The 21,354-nt window shown below is 38.6% G+C and overlaps 1 protein-coding gene and 1 long non-coding RNA gene across 4 annotated transcripts; both read left to right on the top strand.

Moving 5' to 3' along the window:
* Nucleotides 1-12,149: 12,149 nt before the first annotated feature.
* LOC112589715 (uncharacterized) lies at nt 12,150-12,438 on the top strand. Its single transcript, XR_003113724.1, has 2 exons — nt 12,150-12,287; nt 12,397-12,438. It is a non-coding gene; the product is annotated as an uncharacterized LOC112589715 (long non-coding RNA).
* Nucleotides 12,439-12,478: 40 nt separating this feature from the next.
* Nucleotides 12,479-14,031, top strand: LOC112589707 (uncharacterized). Of its 3 annotated transcripts, XR_003113722.1 has the most exons (3): nt 12,479-12,717; nt 13,034-13,171; nt 13,482-13,592. XR_003113722.1 is itself a non-coding variant. In XM_025304087.1 (2 exons), exons 1-2 carry the CDS (start codon nt 12,688-12,690, stop codon nt 13,797-13,799), a joined length of 348 nt encoding a protein of 115 aa, XP_025159872.1. In that variant the 5' UTR covers nt 12,479-12,687; the 3' UTR covers nt 13,800-14,031. The 3 variants fall into 3 exon arrangements, 1 of the variants encoding a protein (XP_025159872.1); XM_025304087.1 differs by lacking the exon at nt 13,034-13,171 and having other exon boundaries at nt 13,482-14,031; XR_003113721.1 differs by lacking the exons at nt 12,479-12,717; nt 13,034-13,171 and adding an exon at nt 13,180-13,407.
* Nucleotides 14,032-21,354: the final 7,323 nt, after the last annotated feature.

The raw sequence follows: 21,354 nt of genomic DNA, 5'->3' as shown, positions 1-21,354 counted from the left end.
AAGAAAGCAATCCGAAAACGAGCACTTCCGATTGCAAAACGGGGTGGTATTTTACCAGTTCTGCCATTACTGGGAGTTCTTGGTTCACTAGTCGGTGGAGCGGCGGGTGTCGCAAAAGCGGTGAATGATGGCAAAGCCGCGCAACGTCAGCTGGAAGAATTAAAACGTCATCATCGCGCTATGGAAGGTCGCGCTATGAAAGGTCGCGGAATCTATCTTGCTCCGTACAAGCGCGGGAAAGGCGCTACAGAAAAAAGAAAAAAAAACGTCAAAGAGACACTAAAATTACCCATGGGTGCAATAACTAACGTACAGTTGGAAAGACTAGCGAGGCGTATGCGTATATCTTTCTTTCGAGGTGTTTTCATGCGTGACGCCTTACCGATAGATGGAGTACGTCAAAACGAGAGTGGTATTGTAAATTTAGACAACACAGAGGGACCGAGTACACACTGGGTGGCATATGCGAAAAGAGGAAATCATGCAGTATATTTTGATAGTTTTGGTAATCTTCGACCGCCCAAGGAATTGATTCGATACCTTGAGAGAGATGTAGTGAAAATTGTATACAATCGCACGTCTTATCAACATTACAGTCAGAGCATATGCGGACAATTGTGTTTACAGTTTCTCCAAACGGTAGAGGATCGATGTGGATTTAAATGACAACATTCCGCTCGCAGCAGTCAGTATTCGCTTGGCAGTTTGCGAACATGTCGCTAACGCTTACGTTGACTGGCAACAGTAGTACCCTTACGGTGAGCTACTTTCCCGCTATAGTTTTGAGCGATGGTGATTGCGAGCTTGGTTTAACGGATTTCGAAACATACAATACGATACCAAATGTAAATTCGTCGAATAATAAATTTTACTATGGTGCTAACGATGAAGAAATTACGATTCCTGAAGGATCGTACGAATTGCGCACTATATACGAATATTTAAAAAATGCAATTTCACATGCTCAAAAAACAGTACGTTCCAAAAATAATCCATATAAAGATGACGCGAATGAATATCCTATAATAATTCATGTCAATAATAATACGATGAAGAGTGAAATAAAATGTGCTTATAGAATAAATTTTAGCGAGCCAAACAACATTGGCTCGCTTTTAGAATTCTCATCGAGTCGTGTATTAGAACCGCATCGATGGTACGAATCGGATGCATCGATTAAGATTGTCAATGTTAATATCATTCGTATAGAATGCAGCGTTGTCAGTGGTGCGTACAGTAACAGTATGCGTGTACATACGATACATGAATTCTCGCCTAAGGTGCCACCAGGATATAAGATATCGGAAACGCCGGCACATGTCATTTACCTTCCAATCATCGCACGGAGTATTACAGATTTAACGGTGCGTGTCGTTGATCAAGAAGGACAATCGCTCGATTTTCGAGGAGAAGAGATTACCATTAGATTGCATGTACGACGGCGACGATCATAAGCACAATCTATGAAATGCTTGTGGTGAATCAAGTAGAACAGGAGAAACAAGCTGGAAATATACCTTTTACGAGACACGCGATTAACGGTACAAAATCCCTCGTTCGAAAGAAACTCAGCGCGTTGAACGTTGAATTTTTGAAATCTCTGGGATTCATCGTACGAAACGATTGAGAAAGATGATTGACATTTTGAAAATTGAAAGTGAACCGGTCTTTGACGAGCGCATCGTCAAGATTGAAACACATACGCTAATACAACGTTTGGATATAGCGACGAGATACGAATACCCATACAGCAGCAGGATTTATACATATTGCCATGCGAGAGTTATCTCTATGTCGAGGGGAAGGTGACGAAACAAGTTGCAGTCGATGGTGCAACTGTAACGTTGGGATATAATTGCGTTGCATTCATGTTTGATGAGATTCGTTATGAACTGGATGGTGTGGAGATTGATCGTAACAGAAACGTGGGAATAACTTCAACGCTCAAAAACTATGTATCGATGTCTTCGAACGAAAATGCTGTCATGAAAAATGCTGTGTGGGATGCGACTGACACTATTTCGCCGGATGGATACTTCAACTTTTGCGTACCACTCAGCGTGTTGCTAGGATTTTGTGAAGACTACAAGCGTATCGTGATTAACGCGCGTCACGAATTGATTCTATTACGATCGCGCAGCGACAACAACAGTCTACTAGGATCTTCAGCGCTGGATCCTAAGATTAAGCTATTCAAGATACAATGGCGAATGCCTCACGTAATCTTGAACGATATCAATAAACTTTCCATGCTGGAAACTTTGGAGAACGGACGATACCTGAGTATGAGTTTCCGCTCGTGGGATCTGTATGAATTTCCTCTACTGCAAAGCACGACCAAACATCTGTGGACCATCAAAACTGCTACTAATCTGGAGAAGCCTCGATACGTTATCTTTGCGCTGCAGACTGGTCGGAAGAATGTAATGTCGGAAAATATAGCTCGTTTCGATGACTGCAAATTGATCAATGTGAAGCTCTATTTGAATTCAGAGTGTTATCCGTACGATGACATGAATTTAGACTTTGCAAAAATAAATGCGCCATACTTTACGATATGTATAGACGTTTTCGTAAATCATATTATGGATGCGACAGTGCTGAGGTATGGTTAGCAATTACCAACTTTCGGCGGCTAGGTCCTTTCGTGGTTATCGATTGTTCGCGTCAAAATGAGTCCGTCAAGAGTGCCACTGTGGATGTGCGGATAGAATTTGAGTGTAAGGAGAATATACCGGTGAATACTACCGCATATTGTCTCATCCTGCATGATCGTGTAGTTGAATACAGCCCGCTAACCAACATAGTGCGCAAACTCAACTAACATCAGAAAGTATGTACGAGAAAAGTATAATACACGAAACAAAGTGCTATAAACGGCATTTCTCTCCTGGACGTGTCGAAGAATATTTCGCCATGGATGCTCCGACATTTGTCGACTTGCAAGGATTCATGGTTGGAGAGAGATTTATTGTAAAAGAAGCGGCGATACTGAAGAACGGAACTATTCTTTCGCACTACATCTTCACGAGTCCGATGCCATGGCATCTGCTCACAAGATCGGACAAATCGAGGGCCTACTGGTTAACTGCTAATCATCATAGATTACGATGGGAAGATGGAACCGTCAAATACTCCAGAGCTAAACATCTGGTTACTGCAGCTGTGGCGGGTGATATGTATGACAAACTTGAAGACGATGCATCTCAATTTGTGTATGTGAAGGGACATGAGAAGCGGAAATGGTTGTTACAACTTCTGGATGACAATGCGAGAAGCAGCGTGATCATTAAGATCATGGACATCGATTACGACGATATGCCTTCCCTGCAAAAATTGAATAATACTTTTCGATGTAATAATCATATGAAAAATTGTGCATTACAGAATGTACTAAATATTTTCAATTGGTGGTCTCGAAGAAAATTGTATGACACTATATAATAAATCTAATAATCATTATTTCAAATGTGCAGATGTTTCTTTCCCTTATCCCCTTTCTTAGAATTTTATATGGTAATTGCGTTGATAAAAATACTTCTTTGCGGTATGATGCTTATTAGACGTTCGAGAGATGTTCGATTGACGTTCAATAGATGTTCGATAGACGTTCGATAGACGTTCGATAGACGTTCGATAGATGTTCGATAGACGTTCGATAGACGTTCGATATGGCGCAGTAAACGAAGGGCTAAGGGGGTTTGAGTCTGACCTAGTTTCGACTTATTTTTTCTCTCATGACGTCATAATGCCCACTCTAAGAACCTTCACTAGACGTCTAATAGCAACAGGTGACGGTGGTCTAGGAGCTTTGGAGCATAGGGTAGTAACCGCGGGGCGGCCCGGGTTCGAGTCTAGCAGTAATCTCGACAGTTTTTCTCTCGTGACGTCATCATGCCTACTTTAAGAACCTTTACTTAGACGTCTAATAGCAACAGGCAACGGTGGTCTAGGAGCTTTGGAGCATTGGGTAGTAACCGCGAGCGTTCGGGTTCGATTCTACCTGCATCACAATACATTTTTTTTCTCGTGACGTATGCGTGACGTCACGGTCGCTATCTTGCGTGACGTCTCACCATGAGTTCCCCTTCCCCGCGCGACGTCATACCTCGCGCCCTGAGTTCCCCGCTTCCCCGCGCCACCCTCAGCGCTTCTGGGTTAGAACCGGCCTTACTATTCTACTGGCATCCGTATGCAATTCGGTTTCCGCTTTCGGATTAAAGTGTTGTAATACTGGATACGACACTAATTCCTATTTAAGATGATTGAAAGAACGCTGACAATCATCGTCGAAATCAAACGAGACTGCCTTTTTTAATAATTTAGTCAAAGGCTTCGCTTTTATCGCATAATTGTGAATGAATTTTCGAAAATAATTTGTGAGTCCTAAAAAACGCTGTAAATCATGAACGTTTTTCGGTACAGGGAACGAATTAATCGCTTCCGTGTGACGCTTGCTCATGGTTATTCCTTCTGAAGAAATAATATAACCCAAGAATTCTATCTTTGATTTTAAAAATTGACACTTTGCATAATTTAACTCGAAACCATACTGTTTTAGCAGAAGCAAAGTTTCTCAAAGTATTTGCAAATTCGACTCAATAGAATCTGACGGTATCAAAATGTCGTCAATATATACGATTATTTTGTCCTGACGTATTAATGGTTGTAAGACTTGTACAATACGTTTCTGAAACTCAGCGGGAGCTTCGCAAAAACCAAATGGTAATCTGGTATACTCGTACTGCCCATCCGGAGTGGCAAACGAAAAATATTTAGTGTGTTCTGCACGTACCTTGATCTGATGAAAACCGTCTTTCAAATCCAATAAGGTAAAAACAGATTTATCCGCTAGTTTAGCCAAACAATCCTCTATCAACGGAAATGGATACTTTTGCTTTAAAACCCGGGAATTCAGCGGACGAAGGTCGACACACAAGCGTAACGTATTGTTTTTCTTCCGAATTGGCACGACTCGCGCACAATAGGGCGAAACGCTAGGCTTAACTATACCCCGTTCTAACAGATCCTCAACAATCTTACGGATCTCCTGTCTCTCAACAAGCGCAAATTTACGCGGCGCATACGCATATGTAGTAAAATCCTTTAGATTAACCCGAACCTCATAATTATCATCTGTCGGTTCGTTAGGGCTATTCTCAGTTTCCCTAAGCAGTGTAATTAATTTGTTCCGAATATCCGGACTTAGATATAAGGATGACTCGGTAATCGCCTCCTCAATATCAACCTCATTAGGTATAATTGATAACTGCGTTAGCTCTTTGCAAAACATCCTATTCACCTCTTTCGAATTATGAGGAGAATGGAAATGAAAGTCGACTCTTTCCTTTGCTAAGAAATCTCGACCAATTAGCAAATCCGAACCGAAACTATCGATATCAACTACATAAAGTAGTATCTGTATTTCCCGATCACCAAAACTCTCTAATCTAACGGTTGTTCTGAGTGATCCTAAAACGGAAATTGCTTTACCGTTCAGCGATTTAAAGTTTTCATACATCGGATACAATTTATTTCCCGATCGTTCGAAAAACCGCTTATACAACTTTTTGGAAATGAATGATACCGGACTACCTGTATCAATAATCGCATGTAATTGACAATTAATCTGATTAATTTGTAAGACTCGGACCTAAGGATTGTGTGTTTCTATTTGCGTTCTATTTTATCGCTCACCAATAACAGCTCCTATCCTCTGTGTTGCTTCCGCAGAGGTTGACGGAACGGCTATATGCTCCGGCTTGCTGATCCCGTGCGAGTAAACAACGTTTGTTCCTTTCTCTTTAATTTGTAACAGTCCTGTTTTAAATGCCCTTTAGCCTTACAATAGGTACAGCTCACCTCACTGAAATTGTTACTATTTTCAATGAAATGATCTTTTCTATTACCATCTCTACACTTTCTATCCGAAAAACTTTTATTCGGCATATTTGAATTTCTATCGACTCGTGTCATTCCTCTCGAAATGACTCGCATTTTCGCTAAGAATCGATCCACCGACTCTACCGGAAGGGTTAAAGCTGTCGCGCTCAACGAATTAATTATTATTCCTCCGATTAATAAATTAATAACATCTTCGGTAGGTAAATTTAAACGATGTATTAACGCTAATTTATCAATAGCATATTGATCAAACGTCTCTTTCCCGTGTAACCATTTACGTGCCTCGACTTTCTGCATTGTGACATGGAAAGGTACCTGTTTATCGAACATTTGAATTAAACGATTACTCAAACCTTCCTAAGACTCTAAGACCGCGCCGGTCTGGAAATCATACCACCTGCAGGCATCCTTTACCAGCTTACTGGAAGCCGCCAACAATATTAAGCTGTCCTTGACATTATGTATTCCTGCCACCTGATTGACCCTCTGGATCCACAACTGGATGTTCTCCTCCTCCGTACCACCGAATTCAGGAATTTGCGACACCAGCAATGACATCATATTAGACGAAGACACTGTCGCCGATTCGTTCGTGGATCTTCCACCGAATGGATTGCCATCGCTAGTAGGTGGGTTGTTGCCATCGGCAGAAGCAGGGGCAGCGGGGGCTCCCCGATTGACACTTGCTACTAATTGCAGCAGAGTATCCTGCTGACGTTGCATTGCAGCGTGTTGATTCTGCATGAACTGCTGCTGTTGTTGCATACAGGTAGTGACCACGGTCATCATATGTGCGAACATATCCTCCATGTTCGGCTGATTGATCACCCTGGTATGCCCTTCTGTATCAGATGCTGAACCTGCTTGCGCTTCTGTTTGCGATCGTATTCGCGGGATTCCGCTCGTTTCTGCGGCCGTCGGATAAGTTTGGGACTCGCTTCTCACCCGATCGGTCTCCCATCGATTCACTATGCGATCGATAAGTGCCTCGCGATTATCTGTGCCTCTCATATTATATGTACGGGCTACTTCTTTTAACTCTTCCATGGTCATACTGTCCAACGCTTCGCGATCCATGACTCGCTCTATTTAGTATTTAAGCACGATTTTAAAATATGTAATGCGAATACAACGGTTCCGTATATTACCTAGATAGCCAAACCTGAGCGAACAAATTCCGCGCGAGAGTTGACATCAAGTGTTGATGGCAAATAGGCAACAAATTTGCAACAAACTTTATGTTATCAAATTCTACTGGCAAATTGCCACCAAATGTGCAACAAAGCTTGGTGCGGAGCATTTTGTAGTAAATTTGCGGCAAAAACCGCGCAAGTTTTGCAGCGCATAACTGCGCACCAAATAGGCACTAAACACTAAGCAACACTTGCGCACAAGACACGAGCAAACTGGCAGCAAATCCGCAGCAAGCCTTGTACTCAATCAGCTGATCGAGATGGTTGCGACATGTGTTGGATTTTAAATGGTTCCTAACCTGTATATTGATAAATTTTAATTGCAATTTTGCATTTAAAAAGAGAAAGGTGTATATAGAAATAAATATTTGACAAAACAGACTGTATAATTTATTATACAAACATATATACATATAAGATCACGATATTCGTAATTATCGCTATTTACATGTAAACGAAAGGTGAAAAATAAAATATATGCGGTGGGACATTAACTTGTACATTCGTTGCAACTAATGATTCATCTCGTCCATTTCTTTCTGAAGACTGCAAAGTGGAAGTGGTATTTTAAAAGGACATCTCACGTATCATTTCCACACTTGGGTGAAAAGGTAAATATCTATAATTATGTTTTATATTGTAGATACTGTCAAAGCATTTCTTGAGAAGAACAAAGTAGGAAAATATAATGAAGAAGATATGAGAAAAAGGAGTAGAAACGAAGAAAAAAAGAAAAAGAAGAGAAAAAACGTGAGGAGGTAGAAGAACGTTTAGTCTATGTAAAATTGGAGATCGCTGTGAGGTATCTGTTCCAAATCAACGAAAGCGAAGATCTACAGTTTTATATGTTGGTCAGCAGAAAATTATTATTTATAAAATAATCTTATACCAATAAAATTCATTTTTGTTTGAATCATGTATCCTGATTCTATATAAATATTTTATAACTATAGGTAAAATTGAATTTAACCCTTAGCACTCCGTTGGCTCCGCTGTGGAGACATCCATCATTTATTTCGTAACTCCGGTGGCTCCGCTGTGAATACATTCTAGTATTAACATCAATACCTCTAGTTGCTTTTTGAAATTACAAGCACTTCTAATTTTTCCCGTTCAAAGTAAAATTTCTCTTTCCCAGACGCTCCACTGCAAAAGTGCTGCCGGAGTTGCCAGAGTAGGCAGTGATAAGAAAACGCGCGGAGTGCAAGGGATTAAAGATGGCTGGTGGACTGGTGTTAAGTACAATGAAACTCTTGGCAAAAATGATGGAAGGTACAAGCATATATTTAATACCTCCTTATACTATACTAATACATGTCTCTTTCTTACTTAATTTAATTTGTGCTTATTATATGTTTTCATTAGGCCGGGTCTACAATAGGTGTAATAAGCTTTTAGCTATTTGGTCTAAGCTTTACTAATCACTTTCCATTTCATTTCCTTTATGTTGTGATTTTTATAATATTTATTATCTTTGGCATACAAACAGGGATTTATTTGTATAATTGTTATTAAAACTTCGTCGTCACCCAAGTAGAACAAAAAATCATGATGACATCAAAATGACAAGAAAATTACCGAATCATGGTGAGAAAAAGAGTTTTCCTCATCATTTTGATGTCATTTTGATGTCATCGTGATTTTCTGTTCTACCTGGGCAGTGTCAGCAACATATTCTTCGTTGTCGGACATTTTGCCAAACCAGATCGAAACGTGCGTGAAAACGTGTATATGTGTCTAAATAATTTTTCTTATTGGCTTATCTTATTTATTACTGAGAGAAATCGGCCTTAAGCTTTAATTCCTAACTTCAAAAGTTTGGATCTACCCAACTTTACTGACAGCGCTGAAAATTTATAGTTTACGTGACACAAACTATATATTTTCAGTATTGGCAGTGAATATCAGAACATAGCTTATATTGTTGCCTATGTTATTGCATTTTGAATAAGGTAAGTTTTGGAAACATCCTACGTTAGTTATACACATTGTTCGAGCGTATACTCTTAAATAATTTTGTTACAGAAGTTGGCCAATATAGTAAATATTATTGGTGCTGATATGCTTACTGAAGCAGAAAGACATGTACAAAGAAATGGGAGACATTTTCGAACCCGACAAGTTCCATTTGAACTTCCAGAAAACCAATTCATAAAATTATTTCGATTAACTAGAAGACAGGCTGACAATATTATTGATATCGTAGAGCAATACCATCATCCAAAAAGATCTTCAGCATTAGATGCATCTGTGGAAGTAAGTTACTTGCTTCCATATCTATCAATATTATATCTGCTTTTTGTATCCATCTATTAATCGTCATGTGGAGAAAAATTCCTGCTCTTGTTATTGCTTTTTCTCTATTGGTTAAGAGTCTCCTGACAGTAGCGACAACACCGCTCTCGAGTTGCATGCGACAATTGTCACAGGTGACAATTGTCGCATGCGACATATCTCGTACGCTTTCAAGTGGTCTGTTCTTTTTAGCTGCACTACTGAACTGGTGCAATAAGTTAAAGTGAGAAAAAATATAGTTGTCTCATTCTAACTTATTGCACTAGTTCCGCAGTGACCGCAGTGCAGCTGAAAAGAACAGACCAAATAATTGAGCCCCAGAGTTTTGTTGTCCACGTAGCATATAGAGAGGAGTGACACGTAGGAGTAAATAATTTACACATAAATGGATTCCGAGAATTACACGGTGGAACTGATATGTCAGGATATTGTGAAGGATCATCTTCAAGTGAACGCTTTAACACAAGTAAATATATGTATATATATATGTGTGATTCTATCTCATAAACTATGAGATATAGTCTGTCCCAGATCCAATGAGACTGGTCTAAAAAAAATACAAAGCGTTTATTATTTTGATTTTTTATTCTTGTTTATTCAAAATAGTCTCCTTCCGAGTCAATACAGCGCTGGAAACGTTCAACAAATTTTTCGAAACATTTTTTATACTCATCGGCTGGAATGGCCTTTAGTATGGCGGTCGAAGTCTTTTGGATGACCGGGATGGTATCGAAACGATTTCCTTTCATCGCCAATTTCAGTTTGGGAAATAACCAGAAGTCGCACGGAGCCAAATCAGGTGAATACGGTGGATGATCGATAACAATGATGCCTTTTTTGGTCAAGAATTCACGTACCGTGATGGCTTTGTGCGATGGTGCATTATCGTGCAACAAAAACCAACTGCCTGACTCTCGATATTCCGGTCGAACTCGTCGAATTCTGGCCCACAATCGTTGTAGAACTCCCAGATAATATTCTGCGTTCACCGTCTGACCTTCCGGGACGAATTCACTGTGAACAATTCCCTTTGAATCGAAGAAAACGGTCAGCATTGTTTTGATTTTGCTCTTCTGAAAGCGTAATTTTTTCTCTTTTGGCTTTTCTGGTGACTTCCATGCCGCACTCTGACGTTTTGTTTTTGGCTCGTATTGAAAACACCACGTTTCATCACCAGTTACAATGGCTGACATGCTTGCCGGATTCCTTCGGGACATTTTTAACATGTCTTTGCAATGCTGAACTCTCAAATATTTTTGGTCGTCTGTCAGAGTGTGTGGCACGAAGCGCGCACAGACCTTCCATTTGCCCAAATCTTCGTTCAAAATTCGATAGACTGTGCTTTTCGGTATTCCAGTTTCCTCTTCGATGAGTCTCGCAGACACACAGCGGTCGCTTCGAAGAATTTCTTTGACTTTCTCGATGTTTTCTTCATTGCGAGTGGTTTTTGGCGGCGGTGCTCGATCATCGTCTGCAAGGTCCTCACGACCGTCACGGAATCGGCCAAACCAACGGAAAACCTGTGCACGGGACATGCATTCATCCCCGTACACATTTTTTTAGCGTTTCGTACGTTTCTGCACCACTTTTACCCAATTTAAAACAGAATTTAATATTCGCTCTTTGTTCCATGTTGGTTTTTCGACCGACGTACACAAAGTGACTTTACATAAAATGTCAAACCACAGTGAAATATCAACCGAATTCGCTCAAATTTTGAGGTTAAGTAGATGAAGGGTAGAACATTCACCTACCATCATTCACTCATAGATGTTGCTGCACTAAGAACTTTGATGGAACCAGTCTCATCGTATCTGGGACAGACTGTGTATAACCTCAATCTCAACTTTAGATTAACATCAATTCTGGAAAAAGAAGAAGGTAAGAAGAAGAGAAATTTAACATCATGTTTTACAATAATAAATAGTAGGATCATGTTTACAATAATAAATAATATGTTAGGAATTATATTGTAATAAGCCAAATAACAAATCACCATGTATTTTCTGTGAAGGACATATAACAATGTACTGGGCTGTAGAAAGCGTTAGACGAACTCAATGCCGAAGGTAGGACCAAAATTGCAGTGCTAGAATCCTCCATAGAGCGATTAGCGTCTGTCGCTGAAACCGAACCAAATGAGAAGAAGAAGACAGTTGTTTTACATTATTGAGAGCTATAAGGAGCAATTAAATATGTTCTTGGCAGTCTTTCGCAAGGCTAATGTCGTTCGCACTTGTGTCATAGATAAATTAGTTTGGGAGAATCTGCTTTCCCTGCCAGAGGAGCGGCAGAATGCTCTTCGTAAACGACGAGACAAACAAAGTTTGACAGATTCTTCTAGCCAAATCACAGACAAATTATTCAGCATCGTAAGGCATCTAGCTGAGTCAACTCAGAGAAGTGCTGATATTGGACATATTGTGTATGTACTATATTTTTGAATCATTTCATAAAAATATGGAATTTATTAGATATCTATCATGCAGAATGAAGCAGTAACTATTATCTCATCTTGAATATCTTGAATATATGAGATATGAGAATAGAAAAATATTTAACAGAAAATACATGGTACTGAAACAATTGTCTTATAGTAGTAAAGTTTTATTTTCTAAGTAAACTAAGCTTTAAAAATCTAAATCCTTTATCGTTTTTTCCTAAATTATTTTTTAAATAAAATGTTTTAATGTAATAAAATTTATTAAAATGTTTTTTGTATCATAACTAATTTTGAATCATTCTTTATTATAGGTTATTGTATTTCTTCTAATAACTGTTATCAAAAAATAAATTCAGAAACAGCATTCCATTAAAAAAAACAAAGATGACCTTCAAATCTTAGGAATCACCTGAAAAAAAGCGTTACCATCGCAAGGATTACTTCTGCACCATGTAATTTCTCTTTGTTAGATAAATTATTATTTATTATTATCGCCTCACTATATATTGTCTGTTTAAGAGTAATTATTACGATTCTACCGATTTTGCTGTTTTGTTTCAGTAACATCCTCTGACAAAGTTGATAACACGAGAAACGAGCTGGAGCATCAACAACAAGTGATAGTGCAATCGAGAAAGCTCTTAGGAAAAATATGGTAAATGCGAAGTCACCGATAAAGTATTACTTGCACTGGCCTTCGCGTTCTTCCTCGCCTGCGTGTTTTACATTTCACAAAAGAGACTGTTCTGAAAGCCTTTTGTATGTGATATTAATGAAATGGACTGATCATTTACGGTGATATCGCGACTGTAACATATTGCGCAGGAATTCTCACGATAAATGACATAGAGAATGTATGTACTATTTAAGAGGAGAAATCGGGTGAGTTTTTACAAGTATTTTAATGACTTTACGCGTGTGTGGATAAATTGCTCGTTAATCTCTGAAGGACGTTTTCATTCGGTCACCAAATCTTATTAAATAAACTCAACTGGTTGTATATAATGGTATCCTGTAAGAAGATAAAATATTTATTAAATTTCAAAATGTATACACGTTTCTACTATTCATTATCACTAAAATAACGATGTCGTATCGCGAGACGCTATGGAAACTAATTGCTCGTACATTTTTATAACCGCTTATGAATTCCTCTCTGGTGACTATTCCGTCTCTGTCTACGTCCATCTTCTTGAAGAACTTGTCTACTTGGATGTTAACTGCGGGCTGGATGGTCTACGCGTCCTGCACCATCTCATAAATCGCGAATATTATAACCAACATTTCGCGCTTCGTGATACAACCGTCTCCATCAAATCGTAGAATCTGATGAAAAGTAGGTCCAGAGAGTATTTCGCATGTTATGATCTTCGAGATTATTGACTTCAATAAGTATTAGTGATCAAATATTTAATAAATATCCAATAATCAAGTAAAATTTCTATTGCGACTAATATTAACATTTTTAAATGTCACTTTTTAACTTTGAGTATTATTCCGAGGAAAAATGATTATATATGTAAATTTTCTCTGCACAGCCATCATTAAACAGCAAGAAAAAAGTACAAAGTGGTCAGTCTGTGCCCGAAGAAGTTACAGAAAATCAAACCGAACTTCTTAACTGACACGAAATAAAAATCTTTCAGGTTGCGCTCGAAAATGAACCTGGAATCAGACAATCCGTTACTAACAGCGATTACTGCTTACCCAAATATCCAAGAGAGCTGATCGACCATGCCGTTCACGATCGATGCTGTGGCATCCAGAAGATCGCTGAAGCTGACGAAACTGTCGCCGTCCTTATCGAAACTGTGGAAGACGATTTGCATGTATCTGGTTGGGTCGTCCAATGGGAACAGTTTTTGGCGTATGCGGGTTTCAAATCGCCAGGCGTCACACTGTTTGCGCAATATCTCCGCCGGCGGACCGTATCGTCGTCAGTCCCGAAAGGACGGGAATCTTAGCTGAAAATATTTGAGCGAACGTTAATTCAGAACGCGATGTCGTGAACTTCTCGCGAAGAAATGAGAAAGAGATCTTTCCTTCTAAGTATTCTCTTGACGCGTGAAAAATTGGTCGCAAGTTTTGATACTTTTTTTGTAATCTTTTCTCGTAAATTCTTGTAGTATGTAACGATTACCGTGCGCGTGTTAGCTCGTTTCATGTAGTGAAAAGTAAAAATAAGAATTCTGAATAGTTTTGTACACTAATATTTCTTTTGTAGTCATAACATAAAAACTTATGGAATGTGACTTAACCCTTTCGTGTCTGACTTTTTTCTAGAAATAATCTGCGTCTAATTCACGTTTTACTAAAGGTTTTTAGAATTGCTGATTATGAATTTGTAGTCAAAATTTCAAAATTCAGAACAGTACCTATAGTTGTAAAATATTTATATAGAAATTATATAGAATACACAAGTCAATATGTCCCACCGCGTATATTTCATTTCTCACCTTTCGTTTACATGTAAATAGTGATAATTACGAATATTGTGATCTTATATGTATATATATTTATATAATAAATTACACAGTCTGTTTCGTCAAATATTTATTTCTATATACACATTTCCCTTTTTAAATGCAGAATTGTAATTCAAATTCAGCAATATATAGGTTAGGTGCCATTTAAAACCCAACGCACGTCGCTACCATCTCGATCAGCTGATTGAATGCAAGGCTTGCTGCGGATTTGTTCTCGTGTCCTGTGCACAAGTGTTGCTCAGTGTTTGGTGCCTATTTGGTGCTAAGTTATACACTACAAAACTTGCGCGGTTTTTGCTGCAAATTTACTGCAAGTTGCCCCACATCAAGCCTTGATGTGCAATAAGAATGAGACAACTATATTTTTTCTCACTTTAACTTGTTGCAGTTTAGTAGTGCAGCTAAAAAGAACAGACCACTTGAAAGCGTACGAGGGCTGCGTTCCGATATTCACTGCCAGTATTGAAAATATATACTTTATGTATTATAGATTTTCAGTACTGGCAGTGAATATCGGAACGCAGCCCTGATATGTCGCATGCGACAATTGTCACAGGGGTTCGATTCCTGACAGCGTGCGAATGAGATGCGCATACGAAAATCTATATTGTTACGTCCTGTAGATTTAATTAGCAAAAATTCTTTCCCCTCACGGATTTATATTCTCCTAATATAACTATAATAGGAATATATACATATATAAATATAAATTAGGAAACAGACCCATCTGGCGAACAGCCGTCGCGCCAAATGAAAGGCGATTCGGGAAAATTCCATAACAGGAAACAGTGCCCTGTTGTAAAAACCTATACTTGGGTAGTGTTCGCCAAGTGTGTCCGTCGTCCCAGCTATAAAAACTTGAAACTCCGCGCTAATAAACCTTCAGTGAAACAAAGCAACTCAGAGCATTCCTGCTCTAAAACTTGAAACTCACATCTTCCCAATCCAAAACCATATGTGCCCAATCAGTCAACCAACAAAGCCTACTTCACTGATAGTCGTAAAATCTGATCCCAGCCTTTGATTTACGGCATTTTGATTTTTCCAGCCGTCCACTTGTATACATTTCTCTATCTCAAAAACCCACCACCTCTACGCTTGTCGCGCCTAACTCATTCAGCCAATCATATATCCACCTAAAACTATGAGACACTCACGCTCCACCCTTTAGCCCTTCCATATTCATATCTCCAAAAACTAACTGTCTCCTCCCACGATGTCTTTTAACTTTGCTAATGGCTGAGACTTTTTCCCACTAAGACCAATCCACCCCTTCCTCAAAGGCCATCTCTCTACCCACCCTGATAGCTTTTGCCTCCGATTATTACTATAAAAACCGCGGTAATCCGCCTCCGCGGCCACTGCTACTTCTACTTCTACCGTTACTACTACTCTGAGAGACAGAAGAACACGGAAACGAAAAAGCTCAAACTCGCACTCTCACGCAGATATTCAAAACTCAGTTCATTCAAATATTTAGTATTCAAATATTCAAGCATTCGGATTTTGGGAAAAGTGCGGGCTTCCTCTTTATATAAGTGAACGACTATTTGGTGCCTCAATCAGAATACGAATATTAGAAACGAGAGCACCTACGCAGATCTACGCCATTCTCACTTCTGCTTGTGTCAACTCATCCCGAATCAGCAGTAAGTTCTGTGTTTTTATATATATACTCTTATTTATTGGTTCCACCTGTTTATTGAATACATTTTAGTGGGTCATTATTGTCGTTCTGTGGTATCTATCCAACAAGTCCTTCATTTCTTTGAGACGGTGTACGAGATTAGGGATCTATATGAGTTTGAACACCAACTGCAATATCTCCGTTCCATCATAAATATTACATTTGAAACAGATTTTCACCCAGACCCGACACTCCTACCCCCTTTTCTACTCCGACGTCTACCTATTAGTACTCCGCCTTCTTCTCCTACACACGCGTCCCCGCCTTCAACCCCTTCGATATCTTATTCACCAGTTTCCTTCTCCGAACTATCCACTCCCTTAAATTCACCCGACCACTCACGCTCCCCCTCACCCGACTAATTCTTTACTCATATTCCTACCTTTTTTTTTATTCCTCCTTCTTTCACTTCTCATACATATACACATACACATACACAGTCATTCCTCAACTGTATTAAACCGCGCCGTAATTCATTTTGTTATTATAGTCATTTTAATAAATCTGTTTATATTTCATTCTTTTTCCAATTAATTTCAAAATCACATATACCCTTCCAACAGTCAACTCATGGTCCTATCCCCGGTAAAGGGATTCGCGTCCCTGACCGAAAAACGGACCGCTCGTCGTACGTCGGTGCCCGAGTAAAGGGACCCGTCGGGTCCCTGACCCGTTCACTGATACGCGTGTACGAACGAGGTTCGCCTTACTCGCGAACGAAAGGGTTGCGTTCCTCCTCTAGGACGTAACATACCAAAATTTTGGGGTCTCGTCCGGGATGATAAGAGTGACTGTTGAAAAGGGGTATGAATACGCGGTCTAAATCTGATAAAGACGAGGTGGAAAAAACTTTCCGCGGAGCTGTCGAGAATACACCACTTCGTCGTCCTCGCGAGTTAGAATCATCGGAACAACCTCAACATACATCTACACCATTCGTGCCACACAACCAACAAACTACCACTAATACCACTGAAACATTTCCTGCTCCTACATCTGACGTCGATACTTCAACTATCCGGAAAATTTTGAGTGATAGCCCACTTTCTCTCAGCGCATTTGGTATAACTCATTCACCTCAAAGAACTAATAAACCCCCGAGTCCTATCGCAGAAGTATCTGTCGAAGAAACTAGTTTTTGCGCTGAATCTACGCGGTATAAATCTTTTGATAATTCCTTATATTCTTTCCGTCTGGTTGTCACAGATAGTGAAATTGATCCCAGCAGTAAACTTACGGTAAAAGATCTTACGGAACAAAGCAATCATAGAGAACAATCTAATTTAGAACTTATTACAACCACAGAAACCATGAACGATAACGTAGTAACAAATAACTCTTCCGCTACTTTACGATATGCCGTAGAGGCTGTTCCTTTCTTTGATGGTCAAAATCTACCTGTAGAATATTTTATAGAAGGATGCGAATTAGCAAAGTCCATGTTACCGCCCGAAAACGAAAAATATTTGACTAAAATAATTCAAACTAGATTAACTGGCGACGCTCGTCATTCCGTACAAGACCAGGATTTCTCGCGGATTAATCAGTTAACAAATTTTTTGAAACATGTATACGGCTCTTCTAAAAGCTTAATGCAATTACAAGTTGAATTAGGACGAAATTACCAACGGGCCGATGAAACGGTACTCACATATGCAAACAGAACGAAAGCAATAGGCAAACGTATATTAGAGGCACACCGAACCACGAATAACGGAGCAATAGATCGCTCTTATAAAACATCATTAGAAAATGAATTGGTTCACAGTTTCATCAGAGGGCTGAAGCCTGAAATAGAGCAAAGAATTGCCAGAAATTTAGATGTAACCGCAACTGTAGAAGAAGCCTTAAGAATTGAAAAAGAATTACGGGATATTTTCGAAATACGTGGGTTGCAAGGTTTTCAAGTCAATACAGATTTATGTCAAATATGTAAAAAATCCGGTCACACAGCAGATAAATGTAATCTAATATTACAAAATACAACAAGATCCTTGGGGACCGAAATTTTAATCTGCCAAATTTGCAAAAAACGGGGCCATAGTGCAGATAAATGTAGATTCCGAGAAACTATTGGACAAAAGCCGGTAAAAATTGTACAAAGCGATTTCGTCTCATGCCAAATATGCTCTAAACCCGGTCATACTGCTCAAAATTGTCGTTCACTTAATAATCAGCAGGTTATATGCCAAAATTGCCAGAGACCTGGTCACGTCTCTAGAGATTGTAGAGGTAATTCCTCTAATTTTACTAATATTATTTGTCAAATGTGCAATAAACCAGGTCATAACGCGAAGAATTGTTATTCAAATCCTAATCGGAATAATATTCCTAATAACGAAGTATGTCAATGGTGCGGGCGACGTGGACATCAAGCATCTCAATGTAGAGAAAGACAAGTTATTAATAGAAATTCTCCGAGAAATAACATCCAAATTATTTGTCAAATCTGCAATAGAACGGGACATAGTGCTCGTAATTGTCGCGAAAATCGGTCATCGGAAAATACATCCAATTCTACAACACAAGATTTAGCAAATCAATGTAGATATTGCAAGGAAACGGGGCACACAATAGAAAATTGCATTTTGAGAATCGAAAATAATCGTAAGAAACAGGGAAACTTTCAAGGGTCTCCGACGGCGGGCGCGAACCGGGGAGCCGACGGATCGGGGCGCCCAGTGATGACTGCACTAACAGAAAACACAATAATCGAGCTCCAATAATTAGACCGGTAGAAATTAATTTGAATAAAGAAAGCTGCGTGCCTACTGTTCAGTTAAGTTTAAATGGAAATAGTTATTTTGAAACTTTCATGTTAGATACAGGATCGGGACCCAACCTTATTAAGGAAGCTCGCATTTCAGGAACTCCAGACTTAGATTCAACGCATATATTAAAATTAAACGGAATTAATAATTCACCCGTGTACACTATCGGAAAAATTACTAAGATAATTTTGGGAATTCCTGTTGACTTTCATGTAATTTCCAATGATTTTCCTATTCAATCTTGTGGGATATTAGGCAACGATTTTTTTCAACAAACTAAAGCTAAAATTGATTATTCAAAAGGTCACTTAGAAGTCTTAACCACTAAAATTCCTTTTTATTCACAAGAATCTGTAATAATTCCTGCGCACTCTAAAGCATTGTTTTTCGTGCGCATCGGAAATCCGCATATTAAAGAGGGATATTTACCCAAGATAACTATAGGAAAAGGTGTAGAAGTAGAATCAACCGGCTTAATAAAGAATATTGACGGTAAGGCTTACACTAACGTAATTAATTCTTTGGATACTGAGATAGAAATATTAATACCAACTATCAATATACGACCCGCGATTTTAAAGGATAACGAGAAGGATAACGATATTAAAGATGGAAATATTGAGAATAATAGAGATAACGAAAAACCTAAAGATAAAGGGGAATATATTCTTGACCGCGAAGAAAGAGAACCACGAAATGCGGCATCATGCGACGGCCAAGGTACATTTAATTATATACATATTAACTCACCGGAGGAAAATCTCGCAACCCCTGTCGAATCAAGAAATGTTGAAAACAAAAATTTTGAAAAGGGGAATCAATCTCAACTTCCCCGCCTAGTGACGAAAATTCAGAATAAGAAGCAAGGAGCGACCTTCCATGCTCCTATTAAACAAAAAGAAAAATTTAATCAACAAAAAATATTCGAATCGACTCTTCTTGTAGGATTAGGCAAAGACTTAGATAAGATTTCAAGGAAAAATTCCCAATTCTCCTATCCAAACCACGATCCTCCCGACCAAGGGGACAATTTCCAGATTCCTCGTCCAAGGGAGAAAGTGGGTAACCAGGAGGAAAAATCTCTTGAAATATATAATAACTCTAAGGAAAATACTCTAAAAACTAATGAAAGTATATATATTATCGAAGAAGAGTCACACGATAAGATACAATCGTATTATCCAGAATATAATTTCTCAAATGTAACTGAAAAGATATGTACAAAATTTAATGAAACTCAAGAGGGAGTATTTAAGGCTTCCTATGAAAATGTTAAAACTCAAAAAATTAAAAAATGCAATGAGAATTATACAGATAGAAATGAAAATATTATAAATGATGCTAACTGTGTGCCAGTAATTGATCTTTCAATTTTCCCTCGTAACCAGGAATCTTTACAATCTTCCGACCAAAATAATGCAATTGAATTTAAATGTAATCACGCTTCTAATAACAATACGACAGTTCTAGCTCTCCCAGTCTCAACTACAAATGCTGGAAAGCCTGCAGCAGCCGATTTCTTGACGAACGGACGAAACATTGACACGTCTCAACGATACGACGGAACAAAACAACAGTGCGATATAGACACTGCCACTTATCTCAATAACAATTTCATTAATTCAAAGTTGCATACAAACGTTCTCCAAATAAATTCAACCGACAACCATGATGACGAACGATTAGACAGACTATTTGACCTAATGGATTTTAACCATTTAAATAAAAACGAAACTAGTAACATAATTGCATTAATACAATCTCATCAAGATTGCTTCTATTTGCCTGGAGAACAACTGACTTCGACGCACGTACTGCAACATCGCATACCGACTATAGACGAATATCCAATTAATACAAAACAATATAGATTTCCTCAAATTCACAAACAAGAAATTGACAAACAAGTACAAGAACTATTAGCCAATAGTATTATTCGGCCTTCTCAATCGCCGTATAATACTCCAATTTGGATTGTACCCAAAAAGGCAGATCAATTGGGCAATAAGCGATGGCGTATGGTATTGGATTTTCGTTTATTAAATGATAAAACTATTGGAGACGCTTATCCGTTACCTAATATAATCGACATCCTAGATCAACTCGGTGGAGCTCAATATTTTTCTGTATTTGATTTAGCTTCAGGATTCCATCAAATTGAAATGGATCCTCGCGATAGACATAAAACCGCGTTTACCACACCTTTTGGACATTATGAGTTTAATCGTATGCCTTTCGGTTTAAAAAATGCTCCTGCAACTTTTCAGCGATTAATGGACATCGTTTTATCGGGAATACAAGGACAGGAAGCATTTTTACTTGGATGATATTGTAGTATATGCATCATCTCTAGAAGAACACAAACATAAATTCGAAAAATTAATGCAACGACTCAAAGAAGCTAATTTAAAATTACAACCCGATAAATGTCAATTTTTACGCAGAGAAGTCAATTATTTAGGTCATGTGATTAGCAATGGAGGAGTGAAACCGGATCCTAAAAAACTAGAAGCTGTACACGAATTTCCAATACCAAAAACACCAAGAAATATTAAACAATTTTTGGGATTAGCGG

Source organism: Harpegnathos saltator, unplaced genomic scaffold (genome assembly GCF_003227715.2).
Source record: "Harpegnathos saltator strain DR-91 unplaced genomic scaffold, Hsal_v8.6 scaffold118, whole genome shotgun sequence".
Taxonomy (NCBI): Eukaryota; Metazoa; Arthropoda; class Insecta; order Hymenoptera; family Formicidae; genus Harpegnathos; species Harpegnathos saltator.
Note: the sequence above shows the minus strand (reverse complement) of the source record. Positions and strands in the feature narration are given on the sequence as shown.